This window comes from Mobula birostris, chromosome 32, assembly GCF_030028105.1.
Source record: "Mobula birostris isolate sMobBir1 chromosome 32, sMobBir1.hap1, whole genome shotgun sequence".
Classification (NCBI taxonomy): domain Eukaryota; kingdom Metazoa; phylum Chordata; class Chondrichthyes; order Myliobatiformes; family Myliobatidae; genus Mobula; species Mobula birostris.
Window position 1 is genome coordinate 21,945,762 of NC_092401.1, and position 19,663 is coordinate 21,965,424.

At 46.8% G+C, this 19,663-nt stretch overlaps 1 protein-coding gene across 1 annotated transcript in view; it reads left to right on the forward strand.

The window, feature by feature from the left end:
* Positions 1 to 4,017, forward strand: part of LOC140191295 (uncharacterized) — a 93,790-nt gene extending 89,773 nt beyond the window's left edge. The window contains exons 26-27 of the mRNA XM_072248570.1: positions 1,265 to 1,351; positions 3,604 to 4,017. Coding sequence (XP_072104671.1) covers positions 1,265 to 1,351; positions 3,604 to 3,645 — 129 coding nt within the window. The 3' untranslated portion in view covers positions 3,646 to 4,017. The remainder of the gene's footprint in view (positions 1 to 1,264; positions 1,352 to 3,603) is intronic.
* The last annotated feature ends 15,646 nt before the right edge of the window (positions 4,018 to 19,663 follow it).

The window sequence follows — 19,663 nt, forward strand, 5'->3', positions numbered from 1 at the left end:
AAGTTGTTCGTGGGGATGCACTTGGAATACTGTGTATAGTTTTGCTCACCCTGTTATAGGAAAGTTGTTTTTAAACTGGAAAGAGCACAGAAAATATTTGAGGATGTTTTCAGGATTAGAGGTCCCAAGTGATAGGAAGAGGTTGACCAGCTTAGGTTTCTATTCCTTGGAACGTAGGAGAATGAGAGTCAACCTTGTAGAAATGTTTAAACGAATGAGAAACATACATAAGATGGGTGATAAGTCTTTTCCACATGGTTGGAAGACCAGAACTAGGGGGCATAGATTTAGGATGAGAGGGGAAACATTTAAAAGGGACCTGAGAGGTAGAGGGTGATGAGTATATGCAATGAGCTGCCAGAAGAAGTGGTTGAGGCAGGTACAGCGGTATAATTTAAGAAATATTTGGTTATATACATGGAGGGTTGGGGATTTGAGGGTCGTGGGTTGAAAGGAGCAGACTCAATGGGTCGAATGGACTAATTTGGCTTCAATGCCTCATGGTGTATCACAGAAATTTGGATCTAACGAGGTGGGCACTGTGGGTCCAAGCGCCTCTATCCAAACTGTATTGCTTGATGACTCCAGAACTCTGTGAATTTCTCCTCCTGATCTTACTCTCCACATATGATCATCATAGTGATGAATGGTTAGAGAGTCTTTTACTGAACTATGAATTTGAAGCAACAGTCAGCCGTATGGTCCTTTAGGTTTTCATCACCATTTAATCTGATCAGGCTGATGTGATTGTGACCTCTAATCTTCATTTTCATCCCCCCTTTATAAACGTTCACCTCCTTATCCAGAAGCTCTCCACCTCTCTGTAAATTTTTTCAAAGATCATGATTTCATTGCTCTTTGATAAAAGAAATTTGGTAGACTTGCTTCTGTCTGAGTGATCCACTGGAGGTGCCAATGGGATGCAGTTACAATATAAAATTTAATTCTTACTTGACTTTGGGACTCTGAAGGGTGATTGAAGGGTAGTTTTATTCTACTAGGTAGGAATTAACAAATTCTTCAAAGCATGCTACAAAATAATAGTTAGTGTGTAAAGTTTTCTCTCACCACTCAAAACCATGTTATGACATTTGCATAAGCATCACAAAAATAGATAGCGATGGCCATTGCAAAATAAATAACAGAAAATGAAAGACAGGTACAAAATTCATGATTACTGCAAAGAATCAAACAACTTAATTGTGCAAAAATAAAATTCATTTAAACTGGGTGTGACTAATGTATCATTCTCATTTCATTGAAGGTGGTTGATGAATTTCGGAAATGGTTGACCAGTAAACAGAAGAGCTTCACCACGGAGACCTCACAGACAGAGATGAACATGACTGAGGTGAGAAGCTTTCTCCAGAAGGACAGAAACATTCAGAAGGTCGGGCTGTGTCCACGGAGGCAGAAATAAACTGAATGACTTGAGTCGATGATCTTCCATCAGAACTCCTTCAATGAAAGATCATCCACCCAAACATTGATGGTCTCTTTTGACATCCGCAGAGGGAGAAAGAGTGAATGTTTTCAGAACCTTAATTCCTCCAATCAGGCATGGACTGAGAAATGGGAAATAATTCACAGACAATCACCACCTCCATCAAGAGCCCATCAATCCACTTACCCCTGAGATTCAATGATGTCATTGAGTCCCTTCCATCAACATCCTGGAGCTGTCACCATTAACTAACTGAACTAGACCAGCCACATTTACTGTAGTATACATGTGGAATGAGCAGCCAGAGGAAGTGCTTGAGTTAGGTGCAAGAACAACTTTGAAGTGGTAGTTGGATGTAAATGGATCGAAAAAGTTTAGAGAAATAGGGCTCAAAGTAGGCAAATCCGATCAGCTAGGATGGGACATCTTGGTTGGCATGGACTCGTTGGTCCGGAGGCCTGTTGCCTTGCTGTATCAGAATCAGAATCGGGTTGTAGGAACAAACTGAAAGATCACACAGTTGATATTTGAAATAACGAGTGATTTATTCAAAACAGGCACATACCATGCTTTTGCTTGCATGGTGGTGAGGGGGAGAAGTGTCAGTGATTTTGCTGGTGCAAGTGGGGGAAGGTGAGGGGGAGGGTCAGTGCTTGTGTATGGGAGAGGGGAGGGTGGGTCTTGGAGTTCTGATGTTTCTGTCAGTCATTCTTTGGGTATTTTTTGTTTTGTTGATGTCTGTGAAGAGTGAGAGTTCCAGGCTGTACACTGTATACATTCTCTGATATTAATTTGAACCATTGAACACCAGGAAACCAGGCAAAGCTGATCTAGCTGAGCGAGAGTTTGATGCAGCTTTTACACTCTCAGTTGATGAGATTACCTGTAAAACTACATTTTGACAATAGAATGGCATCTACAGGGAGAGTTAATTGAGTCTAGGTCAGGTTGCAGAATAAAACGATTATCCGTATGTACAGCAATAAATCCAATTTTCTATCACAACAATGAGTACATGCTATTGCATAATTAGTGAAGTTACTGAAACTTGGGTGTCATCGCTGCTGCATTTTATGTCTCTGCCTTTGTCTGTAGTTTCCTTTTACCACATTAAAACAATCCACATTACTATTTACTAATTATTAGCCCTCACAATTCGTTCCCCTACAACACATGTTTATTATCACTGACATATGTTGTGAAATTACTTGTTTTCTGGTCCCGGAACTGTGCAATACATAAACGTTACTCAGAGTTACAAAATAAATAGTGCAAAAGGCAACTGGATAGAGTTCATGGTCTGTTCAGAAATCTGATGATAGAAGTCTCCTAAACCTCGTCCCTGACGGTAGCAACAAGAAGAAGGCATGTCCCAGATGGTGAGGGTCTTTAAGGATGGATGCGCCTTCTTGAATCTCCTCGAACTCCTAATGAAGGAGATGGTATTTGAACAGGGCCGAGCCATACAGGAGTTTGGACAGAGTGGAGACATGAGCTCAGCACACATCCTTGACTGTCAGTGAGGAGGAGATGTTATGACTGATCCATAATGATGGTCTCCTGACAAGGAACTCTATGACTGTGAATCACTTGGTGACAATAGTGGGCCTGACACACTGCTGGATTCCTACAACATTCTCTCATGATCTCAGATCGAGACCCACACACCCCCCAGAACCACCAATTTAAGCCCCACATTGGTGGGGTTACTGCTCCTGGTCATAGTCAGTGTCCCCACTCAGCTAAGGCTCTGACCCATGGAAATGCTGGGTCTGTTTCTGCCTCCACTTGCCTTTTGCTGCCCTCTGCTGTTGTATGAGATCGAATGATTGAATATCAGGGTAGTTTGCTCCCGTTGCTGGGAGTGGTGTCTGCAGGGTCTTGGCAAGGTATCTTGGCCTTGCCCCATCCTCTGCCACCACACACAAGTAGGCACCGGCTTTCCAACAGACTATTGTTGGCCAACACAGATGATGAACACACTGTGGTTCTCATTCCCATTCAAGCCCTCCTGCTGACCATGAATCCCAAGGAGCTATGACTTTCCTGGCAGAACCCCCAGGGCAGTGAATGGAAGAATTTTACCTCCATAAAGTTGGTCTTAAATTGACTTTGTCTAGAGCAAAACAAGTAAAGCAATCTCATTTTGTTTTATCTAGACTTGTAAAAGATTCCAAGCAGAGGCCGACAAGACCCAGTGACAACATTCTTCTCAGTGAAGCTACTTTTTAAATTACTTTTTGCCCTCACTGTACATCTGGCTCTGAAGGTTGTGGGTTCAAGACCCACTGCCAAGCACCGTGAGTTGCATTGCAGGACTGGTGACAACTCCAGAATTATACGGCTTGTATGAGCTTGTAAAAAGGCACCATCTAACTTGACGTCTAAGAGTGTGTGAATATGAAAGTGAGTCTGGATAGGAATGTGTATGTGGTTTGTTGTTATTATGAGTGTGATTTTTAATAAATTTCAGTATTTTTGAAAAATTTCCGAGTTTTGCACAGATATCCTGTTATTGGGTAACTCAGCACTAGAGAAGCATCACGCCTTCTCATCTTCTGCCTTTATAAATGGAAACTCGCTGCCAGTCTTGTGTGCTACATTCCTTTTAAAACCATCTGTACAAGAAATATATAAGATATTTAAAAAATTGGAATAAAAGTCTTTATTTACTAATTTATTCATCCCTGAAAATCACTACTGTTGATCAAAATGCATAAAATCAAAATATCTTAAATAAATAAACCTTATTGCACTAACAGTGCAATGTATAACAATTAAAAGTGAACGAGATTTTGAACTGTAGAAGGAGGGTTGTACATGGATTATCACATGGTGAGGGGAATGGCCCCCGGTCGTACCAGAGAGATGGATGTGGCAACACGAGCTAGAGAGGTTACTTCAGGAGTCTGTCCCGAAGACCCATGAGATGTGTTTTTGGCGCAGCGCATTGGAGCAGCTGTCACCTTCACCACCCTCAGAGACAAGATCACTGTCTCGAAGCAAGGCCATCTTTCAGCCCAAATACACCAGCACAGCTCCTGGGTGCTGGGGCTGGAGGATTCAATGTCCATTCTCCCCCACCATCCCACCAATGTCTGTTGTAGGAGGACCAGTAGAACTGGAATCTCAGGAAATGAGAGAAGGAATCTCACTCTCTGTTGGACAATAGAAACTGTTTTTGGCCAGGTCAAAGCCTCCTGGCTGTAAGGACATTCCCTCCCTTCTGTGACTTGAGGTTCACCAACAAGAAATTGTAGGAACAATCATTATTGTCCACTGGTTCCTTCCATAGTGAACCTCCAACTGAAGATGAAAGTGTCTTGTTGAGGACATTGCTGCTGACAAATTTCTATTGAAGTTGTTGCTACTTTGCTGAGGTACACATGCACTCTTGACCTCTCCTAAGCCTCTACTTCTCTCTACCTAACTCTCCTTTCAACCCCCAACCTTCTGAGCTTCTCAGTCATATTAACTTCTCTTAACTCCATCTCTGGTGCTTCTCCATACAACCTCATCCTGCATAGACCCTTCCTCCACCCATGGCCACCCTCCATCCTCTCTGCTCTGGGTGGAGTGGGAAACAGTGGAGACCACAAAGTGAAAATCTACCTCCTTTGGGACCCGGATCTTGGTGAGTTTATTGTTGTTCTCTGGGCCTTCAGTTACAATAAATGCATAAATCAGCAGTACAAGAGAGGAATAGTGGGGTACGGTTCATGGATTCATAGACCATTCAGAAATCAGATGGTGGAGTAAAAGAAACATTTCTTCAAATGTAGGTGTGGGTCTTTATCTTCAAGAGGTGGAACTTTATGAAGGCAGGATCCATTATTAAGGACTCTGTCCATCTGGGACATGCCCTTTCCTCTACTCTCATCAGGAAGGAGGTACAGGAGCCTGAAGCCCTACACAAATCATTTTAGGAATAGCTTCCTCTCCTCTGTCATCAGATTTATGAATGGTCCATGAATTCTACCTCAGTATTCGTCTCCTGCTCTATTTATTTATTTTTGTAACATATAGTTATTTTTATGTTTGCACTGTTCTGCTGCCAAAAACAGTTCATTTCATGATATAATATATGTGTCGTAGTCCAGTCCGTGAAGTCCGTGTTCCGGTTCACGGTCCGGTCCATGGTTCCTTGTTCTGAGGTTTCTGGTTTTCTCTAGTTTCTGTTGTGGACACATGTTTCTTGTTTTGGGGCTGAAACATAAATACCTCTGTAAACCAGAGATCCCCTGCTGGACTGTCCTGTTCACCTCCCTGTCTTTTCCCCCCTCACCTAACTCTCTGCCTGGATATCTTGCCTAACTCTCTGCCTGCTCACCTAGCCTGGACACCCCACCTGTATACCCCGCCTGTATTGCCGAAGTCTTACCGCCGAACCAAGACCGGAGCCTTGTTAGATCAAGATAAGGAACTGTCTTTCGTTGTGTGGAATTGTCTCTGTGTCCACGCCTTCGCTAGGTAGGTCCGGCCGTTTGCCGCTTCCTAGTGTTGGATCTGTCTCTGTGTCCACGCCTTCGCTAGGTGGGTCCGGCTGTTTGCCGCCACCTAGTCTTGGCATTTGTCTCTGTGTCCACGCCTTCGCTAGGTGGGTCCGGCCATTTGCCGCCGCCTTGTGTTGGGATCTGTCTCTTCATGTTCAGTGTTCTGTGTATGAGTCCCGGCCCTACATCCTGTTCCCAAGGAGGGGTCCTGGTTCTGTGTTATGTGTGTGAGTCCCGGCCCTACGTCTTGTTCCCAAGGAGGGGTCCTGGCTCTGTGTTACGTGTGTGAGTCCCGGCCCTACGTCTTGTTCCCAAAGAGGGGTCCTGGCTCTGTCTTCCATGCTCCTGTCTCTTCTAGTCCAAGGCTCCGTGCTCCTGAAGGCCCTCGTCCAGTCGGTGCCTAGTCCAGTCCTATCTGAGTCCTGTCCATGTGCCTTTACCTGTCCTTGCATCTTGCCCTACCTAGGAGTTCCACACCCAAGCCATGTCCAGTCCTGTAGCATCGTCTTGTCCTTGCCTAGTTCTGGAGTCTGAGCCCGAGCCAAGTCCCAGGTTCTGGGTCCTTGCCCAGTCTCTGGCTCGGAGTCCATACCCAAGCCTCGAAGTACCCTAGACCTAAGACCAAGACCCCAGCCTGCAGACCTCAAGACCAAGACCCCAGCCTGTCTCCAAGCTCAGGCCTCAAGATCTAGACCCCAGCCTGCCTCCAAGCTTCAAACCTCAAAACCAAGACCCCAGCCTGTCTCTAAGCTCAAGCCTCAAGCCTCAAGCCCCCAATCCTGTCTCCAAGCCTCAAGCCTCAAGATCCCAAGCCTGTATCCAAGCTTCAAGCCTCTGGACTCCAAGCCTGTCTCCAAGCTCAAGCCTCAAGACCCCAGCCTCCAGTCCTGTAGTCATATCATGTCCTTGCCAGGTTCTGGGTCCTTGGCCAGTATCTGGCTCGGAGCCCAACCCAGGCTCCTAGTGCATAGTTCCCTGTCCGGGTTCCCTGTCTTGTCCATGTCCTAGCCCAAGTCTGCATTCTTGTCCCTGCTCCTGGTCTGAATCCTGTCACGTCCCTACTCTAGTCAAGTCCTGTTCCTTGTACTTCAGTGTCTGTGTCTTGCATTTGGGTCCGTTCCCAGCACCCCATTGTGACAATACGTTTCTGAACTTCGTGAATTCATTGTCGATTCTCTGGTCCTCAAGCCTGTGTTTGGGGTTGGTCTCCGTGCCCCTCTAATTCTCACAGGTCCACCAGAAGTTGCCCTCATCCTCTCTGAACTTGGACCTCGCGAAGTTGTGGGCTGCAGACTCCCCACCTAAGAGCTGCACTGATATGAAAGGGTTTTCTTTCCTTCCCCTCCTGAGGACCCGCTCTGCCGTCGGTCTATTCGTTGTGGTGCAGAGAGCAGTCACACTCCTGCAGCTCCCAATTTCTCCCCCCACACATAACAGCCCAGGCACTGCAGACATACACACTCCTGTTCTCCTGTTGTCCATTCCTGTCCCTACAGTCTCGTCCCATCTTTTCCTCCAGTTCAACAGCAGCCAGCAATTGCCAGTCACCTTGGATAAAGGTAAAGATATAGATCAGCTTTATTAATCACAGGTACATCGAAACATACAATGAAATGTGTTGTTTCTGTTAACGTCCAACACAGCTCGAACATGTGCTGGGGGCAGCCCACCGGTGTTGCTACACATTTGGCAACAATGTGGCATGCCCACAGCTTACCAACCCTGACCCGAATGTCTTTTCGGAATGTGGGAGGAAATCAGAGCACCTGGAGGAAAACCACACGATCACAGGAAGAACTTATAAACTCCTTACAGATAGTGTCATGAATTGAACCCTGATCTTCTGATCACTCGTGCTGTGAAGTGTTATGCTAACTACGTTACTGTGCTGCCCTCAATTCAGCACCATGCCATTCTATTCCTCCAGGGATTGACCTCGACCTCAATCTCTGGGGTTCTCCAGAAACTAAAGATCTCTCCGTGCAACGCTTCTTTCACAGGCCCTGGTGTTTGTCACTTACCACCCTCTGAAATGACCCAGCAAGTGACTCAGTTGCAACTTTACTGTAAACAGAGGAAGAGTAAAATGGGGTGAACCACCCAGTATCAGCCTGGACTCTGGATCGAAACCCGGTCAAGTTGCTCCAAGTATTGGAACATTCTCCGGACAAATGTTCATAGGCTGGGAGAGTTGTCTCACATTGCCTGATGGGTTTGCACTAAGGATCCTCAGGAAAAACTGATTCACACAGAGGCTGTGACTGACTCCTTTCATTGACTCTCAGGTGGGGAGTCTGCTTTCCACACCTTTATGTGTGAGTTTAGGGAGGAGAAAGAGAACTTCTGCTGGGCTTGTGAGGATTACAACAACATAGAGCTGACACCAAGGATGGGAAGGGGTCAGGAAATTTAACAGTTATTTTCTCCAGCAATAGTTCTGCAGTAAATCTCTGAGGAATTATTCCGGGCTTCGAATTTCCCCAATGGCTTCACACTCACATTTTTACCTGAAAGGACCTGGATCTGAAGAATTATGAGCAAAGGTAAGGGAATGTGAAGCTTCCAGCGGCAAAAAGAATACCCTCTCTCTCCCTGCCTCTGATCATATTTTTTTTATCAATGCTTCCCAGCAAAGTCTTGTCCAAGCTTCCTGAGAATTCCACTTGATGGATATAATTTGAGACTGAGCTTTCTTGGGTTGAGTTCACTTAATGTAGACAGAGAACCTAATCAACCTCAGCACCCACAGAACTGAGAGAAAAATACATCTGTCCTTCCCTGTCTGGTGGCTAAAAGGATTATTCTGGCTAAGTGTGTTAGCTCTACAGGTCTAATAGCTGCCAGTACTTGTTAGCCATGACACAGGTGGTGATCTTGCCTGTTTTCTGGAGGTACTGTGGATTCCCACTCTGTCAATGGTCAGGAGTGTGGTTGTACGTGGGTTGGGTGTCACAAGCCCTGCACCTGCATTTGTTAATTATCATCTTATCTAGAGTCATTAAGCTCTTGTGTTTCCTGTATAATCTTGTCAAGCTTATTTTGACTGCCAGGGGTTTTCCGGGTACTGTGAATTTTTAAAATGGACTCCCGATTAGCGATAATTGCGGGGTCCCTGTGTTTCGGGAATGATCGGCCATGATATAGTTATATGTTGGGGGTGTGTCCATCATTGGTCAGTCCTGTGGTTATATGTTTGGGATGTGTGCATCATTGATCAGGGATGTGGTTATGCTGGTGGTGTCTATCATTGGACAGGGATGTGGCTACATGTTGCGGGTGTGTCCGTCACTGGACGGCGATGCTGAGCCACTGGAGCTAATGGACCACATGTTGTCTCCCCAGGGAAATCACCATGCTTGTTTTATTGTTAAAGATCTCTTCAAGCAGCAAAAGCCTGATCAAGTTTGCATACCCCTCTAATGCACCTCTGAGGGACTATAGGGAGTTTGCTAAAATGCCTGATATTCTACACTCAGCTCGGCAGCGGTGCATCATTCCTTCTCCATTCTTTACTTTAATAAACCCGGTCAGCAAGGACCCGAACTCAAGGTCGTCCGCAGCTGCCAAATAGATGATAGCGGACTTCTGTTTTTATCGCGCTCGCTTTGGGACAAACGCTAAGAAGTGCAGACGGCCTTGCAGCTTCGAAAAGGCTAGTGCTTCAGGACATCGGAGGCCTGTGAGCATCGTGGGTTCCAGCTGCCAGGATTGTCTTCGGTTCATTACGGACACCCTTTTCAAGGTGACGATTCCTGTGTGACGCTGGTGCTCAAGTGAGAGTGTGCTGCCGGCATCGTCTATTGCTTGGCAGGTAACGAACAAAACCTCGCTGGAGGCTGCCAGCAGCAGGATCCGGACACGACGGGTGACGCTCTGCTTCAGAGGGTGACGTTACAAATGTGACCTCGTCCTGGCTGAATTGGCTAGCCGTCAGCCCGGTGCAGATTTCCTGTGTGCCCAAGGACTATTGTTCGATCTTAAGAACTGCCGGCTTGTGGATGCCAAGGACGTTGGGTCATTACCCCGCTCCCATAGTAAGTTCCCGCAACGTCTCTGTCAGGCGCATGCACCACCGCATACGAGTTTACTCGGCTGCTGGGTGTATTCCAAAACTCTACCCAGCACCCATTCTTCACTACCATCACAAAAGATGGGGGTCAAGCGCTACATTTCTACAACTGGCCTGCCACTCCATGCCTGCGCTCCTCGGCTAAACCCTATGTAGGGTAATGTACCGTGAAGGCTGAGTTTGCCAGCATGGAAATACTTGGCATTGTACGCTGGTCAAGTAGCCCCTGGGCTTCGCCCCTCCATTGTCACCGCGGTTCGGATATGGCCCAAGTGCAGAGTGAGCGACACTGAAGCGGGTGGATAGTTCACAAACTTTAATACGAACAGTGTTAAAGGGAAAATAAATAATAAACACTAGGCCAAACAGGGCCGTGAACTAAAACACTCAAAGGAAAACGAAGCCTGCACTGCGGCTGAAAAGAACATTTAAATATTAAACAGATACCGCTAGTCTTCAGAGTCAGTTGATTTGAAAGTCCAATATCTCAGGGAAGGCCGGATACAAAACAGCAGCGAAGCGTTGCGATGGTCTGTCCAAGTCTCGACCAGCACTGCGACGACAAGAATGGAGTTAAATGCTATCACGATTAAATAATACCTGACACGTCCAAATTCACAAGCACAATTGCTGTATCTACTGCGCTGCCGAATCCGTGGTTGTGACAGAGCCTCCCTCTCCAGGCGCAGCCCCTGAGGCGCCACAGAGCTGTGTCCGATGGAAGTCCCGGATCAGCGACTTGACCAAGATGTTCTTCGCTGGGATCCAAGTACGTTCCTCTGGGCCATACCCTTCCCAGTCCACAAGGTACTGGACCTTACCACGTACCCGACGAGATGCCAGGAGACGCCGCACAGTATAGACAGGGGAACCATCTACTGGGCAGGAGAAGAGGGAGGTGGGGTGACTGGGGCCAGGTGAGAGATAATAACCGGCTTGAGCTGGGAAAAACATGGACTACTGGGTGGATTTTCAGCGATGCTGGCAGACGCAATCCATAGGACACCTTGTCGACAGCCTTTTCTACTACAAACGGTCCGACGTAGCGCGGTCCAAATTTCCGGTTCTCGACTTTCAGGGGAGATCCTTTGATGCCAATCAGACCTCGTCTGCTGGCTTGAATGGCCTTACCTGTCGACAGAGCCGATCAGGCTGCTGGGAATGCTGTTTCTGGGCACGCAGCAGAGAAGTCTGGCTCGTCTCCAGGTGCGCTTGTAGCGCTGGATCAGCTGTTCAGCAGCAGGAACTTCTTCGTCGATCTCCTGATCAGGCAAGAGCGGGGACTGGAATCCCTTCCGGCATTCAAAGGGAGACATACCGGCGGAAGACGACTGCAGGCTATTGTGGGCAATGTCTGCCCAAACCAATTGGGAGCTCCAGGACGTAGGGTTGGAAGACAAGGCAGCGAAGGGTTGTCTCCAAGTCTTGGTTCACGCTCAGCCTGGCCATTAGATTGGGGGTGGAAGCCAGACTAGAGGTTGGCCGTGGGTCCTACAAGAGAGCAGAAAGCCTTCCAAAAGCGGGAAGTGAACTGTGGTCCACGATTAGACACTGTCTTTAGGAAAGCCATGGATCCTGAACTCATGTTGAACCATGACTGTGGCAGTCTCACGAGCCGGTGGGAGCTTGGGGAGGGCAATGAAGTGGGCAGCCTTGGAAAATTGATCCAAAACGACCAAAATGGTGGTGTTTCCATTAGACGGGGCAGACCAGTGATAAAATCTGCTGAGAGGTGGGATCAGGGGCGGCGGGGCACAGACAGCGGACATAACAGACCCGCAGGACGCTGGCGTGATGTCTTGTTCCAAGCGCATATGGAACAGGCAGATACAAAGTCATGGCCATCTTCGGACATAGCTGGCCACCAAAATTGTCTCTTTCTAAACTCCCGGGTCCGGTGAATTCCTGGATGTTCAGCCAGACGGGAGGAGTGACCCCATTCTAACACTTTGGAACGCACCGCAGCTGGGACAAACAGCTGGTTGGGAGGTCCCCCATCCTGGCCTGGATCTGATTGTTGGGTGGTCCTCACCTCTGCCTCTATTCCCCAGATCACCAGAGCAGCGATACACGAGCTAGGGAGAATGGGCTCTGGATCGCCATTGTCCTCAGATCCGTCGAGCTGCCGGGAGAGAGTGTTGACCTTTGTATTCTTGCTGCCGGAACGATAAGTGATGACGAAATTAAACCGTTTGAAGAAGGGAGCCCACCGGGCTTGACGAGGGTTGAGTCTCTGAGCATCCTCGATAAAGAAGAGGTTCTTGTGATCTGTCCAGACCAAGAATGGATGCTCTGCCCCCTCCAGCCAGTGTCGCCATTCCTCCACGGCCTCCTTGACACACGGAAGCTCCCGGTTCCCAACGTCGTAATTCCTGTCGGCCGGAGTCAAGCGACGGGAAGGAAAGGCACAAGGGTGCAGCCAGCCATCTGCAGACGAGCGCTGAGAGAGGACAGCTCCAATGCCTAGATCAGATGTATCCACCTCGACAATGAATGGCTGAGATGGGCCTGGGCGTTGCAGCAGCGGGGCAGTGGTGAAACGTCGCTTTAGCTCCGAAAATGCTTGGTCGGTATCGTCCGTCCATCGGAATCCGGCCGAGGTCTTTTTGGTGAGTGCATTAATTGGATCCGCGATAGAGTGAAATTCCGGATGAAGCGGCAATAAAAGTTCGCAAACCCCATGAAGCGCCATGCCTGTTTGACTGTAGACGGTTTGGGCCACTCTTCAACTGCCTGAACTTTACTAGGGTCCATTTGAGCACTGGCTGAGTTAAGTATATAGCCCAAAAACGACACTTGTTCTTTATGGAAATCGCATTTTTCAGGCGTGGCGCCGGTCGTGCATGCAGCCTGGGACAGCCGTTCCGATCTATTCTTTTGCTTCTTCTTACTTTTTAATTTACGTTATTTTTGTATTTTTTTTTCTCACGGTAACGCGTCGAAGCTGCACCCTCTCTGACATGCTGGTAGAGAGAGTTTTATTTGGGTTTTCTTTAGCGCTGGAAATGGTTACATCCCGACACGCGGGACAGAAGCAAGGTCGCATTGTGTACTTCACGGACCAGCAAATCCCGGCTGGTTTAGCTAACAGAGCGGTAGACACCCCGGCTGAAATCCGGAGGAAAACACACAGAGGATGCAGAGGGGAATCACAAAGCCGAGGAAAGAGGACTGGGTCGAGACAAGAGACTTTTGGAGACGAGGAATTCGGTGGGTAATACCGTTCCGGCTGACCGGAAGTGAGAGCGGTAAGCGTAATGGAGTTTCGTGCTTACTGATCTGGTTAACAACAGATAGTGCAATCCAGGTCATATTACGATCGAGGAACGTGTTTGTAGACCGGATATTGAACTTTTTACTGTTGGACTTCGGCCATATTCCACCGAAATACAACACTGGGCGGGAGGTCGTTCCTGCCTGTGGCCATCGAACTTGCAGCTCCTCCCGTGGAGGGTCAGACACCCTGAGCAAATAGGCTGGCCTGGTCTTATTTTCCATCTGGCATAGTTTGCATTTTGTTGTTTGATTGTTGGGGGTTTTTGTATTGCTATATTTACGCTCTTTTCTTGGTTGGTGCGGCTGTAACAAAACCAAATTTCCCTCGGGATTAATAAAGTATATCTATCTATCTATCTAGGTTATTTTCAAGAAGGCGTCTGAGTACTCTCCGGACATGCTGGACGTGCTCCTGATGAGAGAGGGAATAGATAAGGATGTCATCTAAATACACAAACTAGTTCAACATGTCCCTGAGCACATCATTGACTAAGACCTGGAATACAGCAGGGACGTTGGCCAGACCAAAAGGCATCACCAGGTATTCATAGTGGCCATTAGAGGTGCTGAAAGCCGTTTTCCACTCATCCCCTTCTCTTGTGCGAATCAGATTGTAAGCACTGCGCAGATCAATTTTGGAAAATATTGTTGCTCCCTGGAGATGTTCAAACGCAGATGCCAGCAAGGGAAGAGGGTAGCGGTTCTTCACAGTGATGCTGTTCAGGGGCCGATAATCAATGCAGGGATGGAGCTTCCCATCTTTCTCGCTCACAAAAAAGAAGTCTGCTCCTGCCGGCTAGGTTGACGGACGGATAAACCCCATGCTCAATACCTCCTTAATGTATTCCTCCATGACCACCGTTTCAGGACGAGAGAGGGAAAAGAGCCGGCCCCGGGGAGGACTAGTGCCAGGTAGGAGGTCTATAGCACAGTCGGATGGCCGGTGTGGGGGCAGGGTGGCGGCTTTTCTTTTACTGAAAACATCAAGGAGATCCGCATATTCAGCCCGAATCCCAGACAGGCCCACATCCTTAGCTGACACAGGAGGGGATTCATGGGATGGAGTTTGAGCTGGACCCAGACAGGTAGACAGGCATGCTGGTCCCCACTCTTGGAGTACCTTCAGAGACCAATCGATCTGTGGATTATGTCGGGATAAGCAGGGCAGATCAAGAACCAGTAGCAATTCAGGTGAATTAACCAGATAGAAAGATATTTCTTCATGATAGTTGCCTTCGAGTACCAGTTGGAAGGTTTGGGTGGAAAGGTGGATTTGACTGGTTCCCAAAGGTGGACCGTTTAGCGCCTTGATGTTGATCTTTTCTCTGAATTCCCGAGTTGGAAGTCCCCATCTTTGAGCGAGAGAGATGTCCATAAGAAGATTCCCGGCCGCACGGGAGTCAATAAACGCCTTAAGTTCATGGGTCTGAGACCTCCACGACAAGGAAACTGAGGGCGTTACAGAATTAGGGGAAGCTGACTGAACAGAGAACCGACCCGTCAGGATTCCCCTCCCTGCTGACGGGTATTCTCTTTTACTGGACGCCTGGAACATACCGCCCGGCAGTGTCCTGGATCTCCACAGTGAAGGCAGGAGTCTGTCCTGCGGCGCCGCGCTCGTTCCTCCTGAGACAGGCGCATGCGCCCCACTTGCATAGGCTCGTTGGTGGGTTGGGTGCTGGGTGGTGAGGGAGTGGGAAGAGGGCGAGGAAGGACGGTGGTCTGGTGAGGAAGAGGACGAGGAAGGACGGTGATCTGGTGCGTGTTGGAAGTTTGAAACATTCTTCCCCTGCGCCACTCAGTTATCCGGTCGTCAACTCGATTGGTCAGAATAATCAGTTTATCCAGACTATCCTGCTCGTCCCGGACAGCGATCTCATGCAGAATCCCTGCATTCAGATCACACTGGAAGGCAGTTATGAGGGATCTCATTCCATCCCGTCTCTAGGGTATGAATTTGACTGCATAGGCTCTCACCGTTCCTTTGCCTTGGCCTCTTGACCCCGTTCTGGAAGATCAAAAACCCTCCTTAACTCCGCCACGATATGTTGGAACGACTGGGTTGCGGGGTATCCTTGCTCGCGTAAGGCGTTGAACGGGCTGAGTGGAGGTCCGTCAAGAAGATTAACCATGTACGCCAATTTTCGCGCATCATCACCAGAACGACCAGGCTGGGCTTGAAATGTCAGCTCGCATTGAGTAATAAAATTCCTGCCACCATCGGGATCACCAGAATATCTGCCTGGTTGTGGAATACTCAGTTCCTGAACGGCCGTGGGAGTCGGCTCTGGTCCGGGAGCCGGAGCATTAGTAGCAGAGATTGTCGGCGCAGCAGAAAAGGAGGACCTGGAGATGCTGGGAGTGGGACTGAGGCGGCCTGTAGCTGCTGAATTGAGCTGGAGAGAATGTTATTAGCTGTCAGCTGATGCTGGCTATTCACAGTAACTTAGTGGACGGCGGCCGTGAGTGCAGAAATCGCAAACACCCGAGTCCAATTGTCTGTGGTGAGCTATTGAATAGCTGCGGCTAGGGACGATACCTGTTCCTCCAAATGAGACTGGGCTTGTTGGCACGAGGTTGTCTGCCTCATTGCCTCCGTAACTTCACTGAGAACAGATTCCATTGCCTGTAGTTTATCTCCTACCTGACCAATGAATCTCACGACCAAGTTCAGCTGCTCTCTCTCTGCTCGGTCCATCTTTGAGTTGGAAACTTGCCGTCACCACGGTTCGGATATGTCCCAAGTGCAGAGTGAGTGACACTGAAGCAGGTCGACAGTTCAGACTTTAATAGGAACAGTGTTAAAGGGAAAATAAACAATGAACTCTAGGCCAAACAGGGCTGTTAACTAAAACTTTGAAAGGAAAACGAAGCTTGCGCTGCGGCTGAAAACTACATCTTGCTGTTCGTTCATCGTTGTTGTCGATGAAGATCTCGACACCATTGATGATGTCGAGACTAGCACATGATTTGGAATCAAGTGAGGGAGAGTTGCGCAGCGTCATCCTCACTCTCTCTTCCCAATTCCCATCTGGATCCAGTGGCAAGACAAGAGTTGAGACGGCTGGAGATGGGAGTAGGCGCAGTGGATGACCAGGACGTCTTCTGTGTCTTGTCCTGCTCTACAGGTTCCACACGGCTTGTACAGACCGCCTTCTTGACCGTTGGACCTTCCATTGGTCTCATCCGCTCAATCCGCAGGAGTCTGTCTTCACATGCTGGGAGAGACATCCCCTATCTCACCGAGGGTTTGAGACCCGTCAGCTATCCTCACCTGGTTTAGCCGGCTTATCGAAGCCGTTGCCCGGGGTGTGGCTGCTGTCGCATGCAAACAGCTACAAGGAGCCACAGGTGAGAGCTGAGTGCCAGATGGGGGACTAAAGGTGGACTAACTGCCATGAAAAGGACGCGACATATAACCATATAAACTATGTAACAATTGCAACATGGAAACAGGCCATCTCGGCCCTTCGAGTCCGTGCCGAACTAGACATGTTCCCCCACCAGAGGTGCTACCCATCCTTGACACCCCATACACCCATTCTAAACTTTAAACAAATACCGCCGGTCTTCAGAGTCAGTTCATTTGAAAGTCCAGTATCTCAGGGAAGGCCGGATACAAAACAGCAGCAAAGCGTTACGATGCTCTGTCCAAATCTCGACCAGCACTACAACGACAAGAATGGAGTTAAATACTATCACGATTAAATAACAATTACCAGACACGTGCAAATTCACAAGCCCAATTGCGGTATCCACTGCGCTGCCGAATCTGAAGTTATCACATCCATAGGGTCCCTAAATCTGACGGTGGTTGCTGCTTTTGTGGCGATTACCGCCGCCTTAATGAGGATACCACCTCCCGATTGTTACCCGGTCCCACACTTCCAGGACTTTTCGGCAAGTTTAGCCGGAAAGTTAATTTTTTCCAATGTCAATCCAGTTAGGAACTACCTTCAGGTGCCTGAGTGCTCGGAGGATGTTCCCAAAATGGCTGTGATAACCCCGTTTGGGCTGAAAAAATGCAGCACGGTATTTCCAATGGCTGATTCCAAAACCTTCCATAAAAGACTTAGGTTTTCTTTTTGTTTGCCTGAATGACAGACTTATCGCTAGTGCATTGAAGTCCGAATACGTATCTCAACTCCGCACACTTTTCGATCACAAAGCCAACATGGGTTGATTATTAATCCTGCTAAACGCCAGTTTGGGTTGCCAACCATTCTTGGACTTTGCGTCTCCGCAGAAAGTGTGAAAACCCTCCTATTAAAATTAGTTGCTATTTTGGATTTCCCACCGCCCCGCATTGGTAATAAACTACAGGAGTTTTTAGGCAAGGTGAATTTCTGTCACCGCTTCATTCCGTGAACTGCTGTAGTTATGCTTCCCCTGTGCAGTGCGATTAAAGACAAAACCCCTAATCACATGCTTGACTGGTCAGCGGACATGGCCATGGCATTTGATGACACTAGACAAGCTCTTTCCAACGCGGCCCGACTGGCGCACCCGCTCCCCAAAGCACCTGTAGCCATTATTACTGACACTTAAGACTGTGCTGTGAGTGCTGTGCACGAATAGTTGGTCGGAGGCTTGCGGCAGCCACTCACCGTAAGTGAGGTCACCGTTTGATCGTAAGCTTCTCACTGGCTGTCCACCATTTTTGTTTTCTTCTAGAGGGGTCGCCAGTTCACAGTGTTTGTTTGACCACATACAGTGGCATGCAAAAGTTTGGGCACCCGTGGTCAAAATTTCTGTTACTGTGAATAGTTAAGTGAGTAGAAGATGAACTGATCTCCAAAAGTCATGCAGTTAAAGATGAAACATTCTTTTCAACATTTGAAGCAAGATTAGTGTATTATTTTTTTCAATCTTTTTATTGATTTTTTAAAAATTGTGTATACAAACAAGAGGAGAATATCTCTGGTATAAATGTCAGTAACATTACATACAGAAGGTAAAATAAACAATATCAGAATCACACATAGTGTTGATCTACAAAGTATAAATTCGTTATAGAATGTATAATACAGAGAAAAAAAGAATGTAATTCATCCTCTTATCAATTTATGAAGAAAGGAAGGACTATTAGAAATGTTTATATATTAAAAAAAAGAAAAAAAATCACTATTCTAAACAGGGAAAAAAAAAGGACTGAGAGAAAAACCAAGAGAAGAGAGACTCTCTGTTCAAATCCAAGGTTCTGAAAAAATAGCTGGAAGAGAATCAGTACAAAAATCATATCATATGAAAATATTGAATAAAAGTTCGCCAGATTTCTTCAAATTTAAAGGATGTATCCAATGTCCGACTTCTTATTTTCTCTAGACTTGAACAGGATATGATAGAGGGAAGCCAATAAAAGGCGGTAGGAGGGTTAGGGTCTTTCCATTTAAGTAAAATGGCTTTCCTAGCCAAAAGGGTGGAACAGGCTATCATCCACTGAGCGGAAGCAGGAGTATATCCTGCTTCCGATGGAATAATCCCCAAAATAGCTGTAAATAAGTTTGGTTGCAATTCCAGATCCAGCACTTTTGATAAGGTTTTAAAAACATCTTTCCAAAAATTCTCCAACTTTATGCAAGACCAAAACATGTGAGTTAAAGTAGCCTGCTGAGTATTACATCTATCACAAATAGGATTAATACTGGGAAAAATACGGGCTAATTTATCCTTTGACATAGGTGCCTGATGCACTATCCTGAACTGTATCAAGGAATGATGAGCACAAATAGATGAAGTATTTACCAAATGACAAATTTTACTCCATTGATTATCTGAAAGTAACTCCTGAAATTCCAATTCCCAGGCAGCTTTAATTTTATTGTTAGATATCATTCGTAAATTCAATAACCATTCATAAATTGTAGCTATTAATCCTTTTTGGAGTGGTTTAACCTGGAAGAGGGTATCTATTATATTAGATGGATAGGTGGAGGAATAATTTGGAAGCAATGTACATAAAAAAAATTCCTAATTTGTAAATATCTAAAAAAGTGTACATTGGATAAATCAAATTTATCTGCTAGCTAAGTAAAAGACATTAAACAATCCCCTATAAACAAATCCGAAAAAGTTATTATTCCTTTGGTTTTCCAAATTTAAAAAAATCTGACCTAAAATTGATGGTTTAAAAAACTAAGTACAATATATTTTGCTAGAAGGGACAAAATTATTTAATTCAAAAAATCTGCAAAACTGAAACCGAATTTTTAATGTATGTTTAATAATAGGATTAAGGTCTTGTGTCTACCAATCTTTCAGAGCAGAAAAGGAAGAGGAGCTCCCAGTAAAGAGGCCAAAGAATACGCCTTCACTGAGTTTTTCTCCAAATCCACCAATAAAGGACAGTCATATATGTCTGAATAATGAATCCAACAGGTA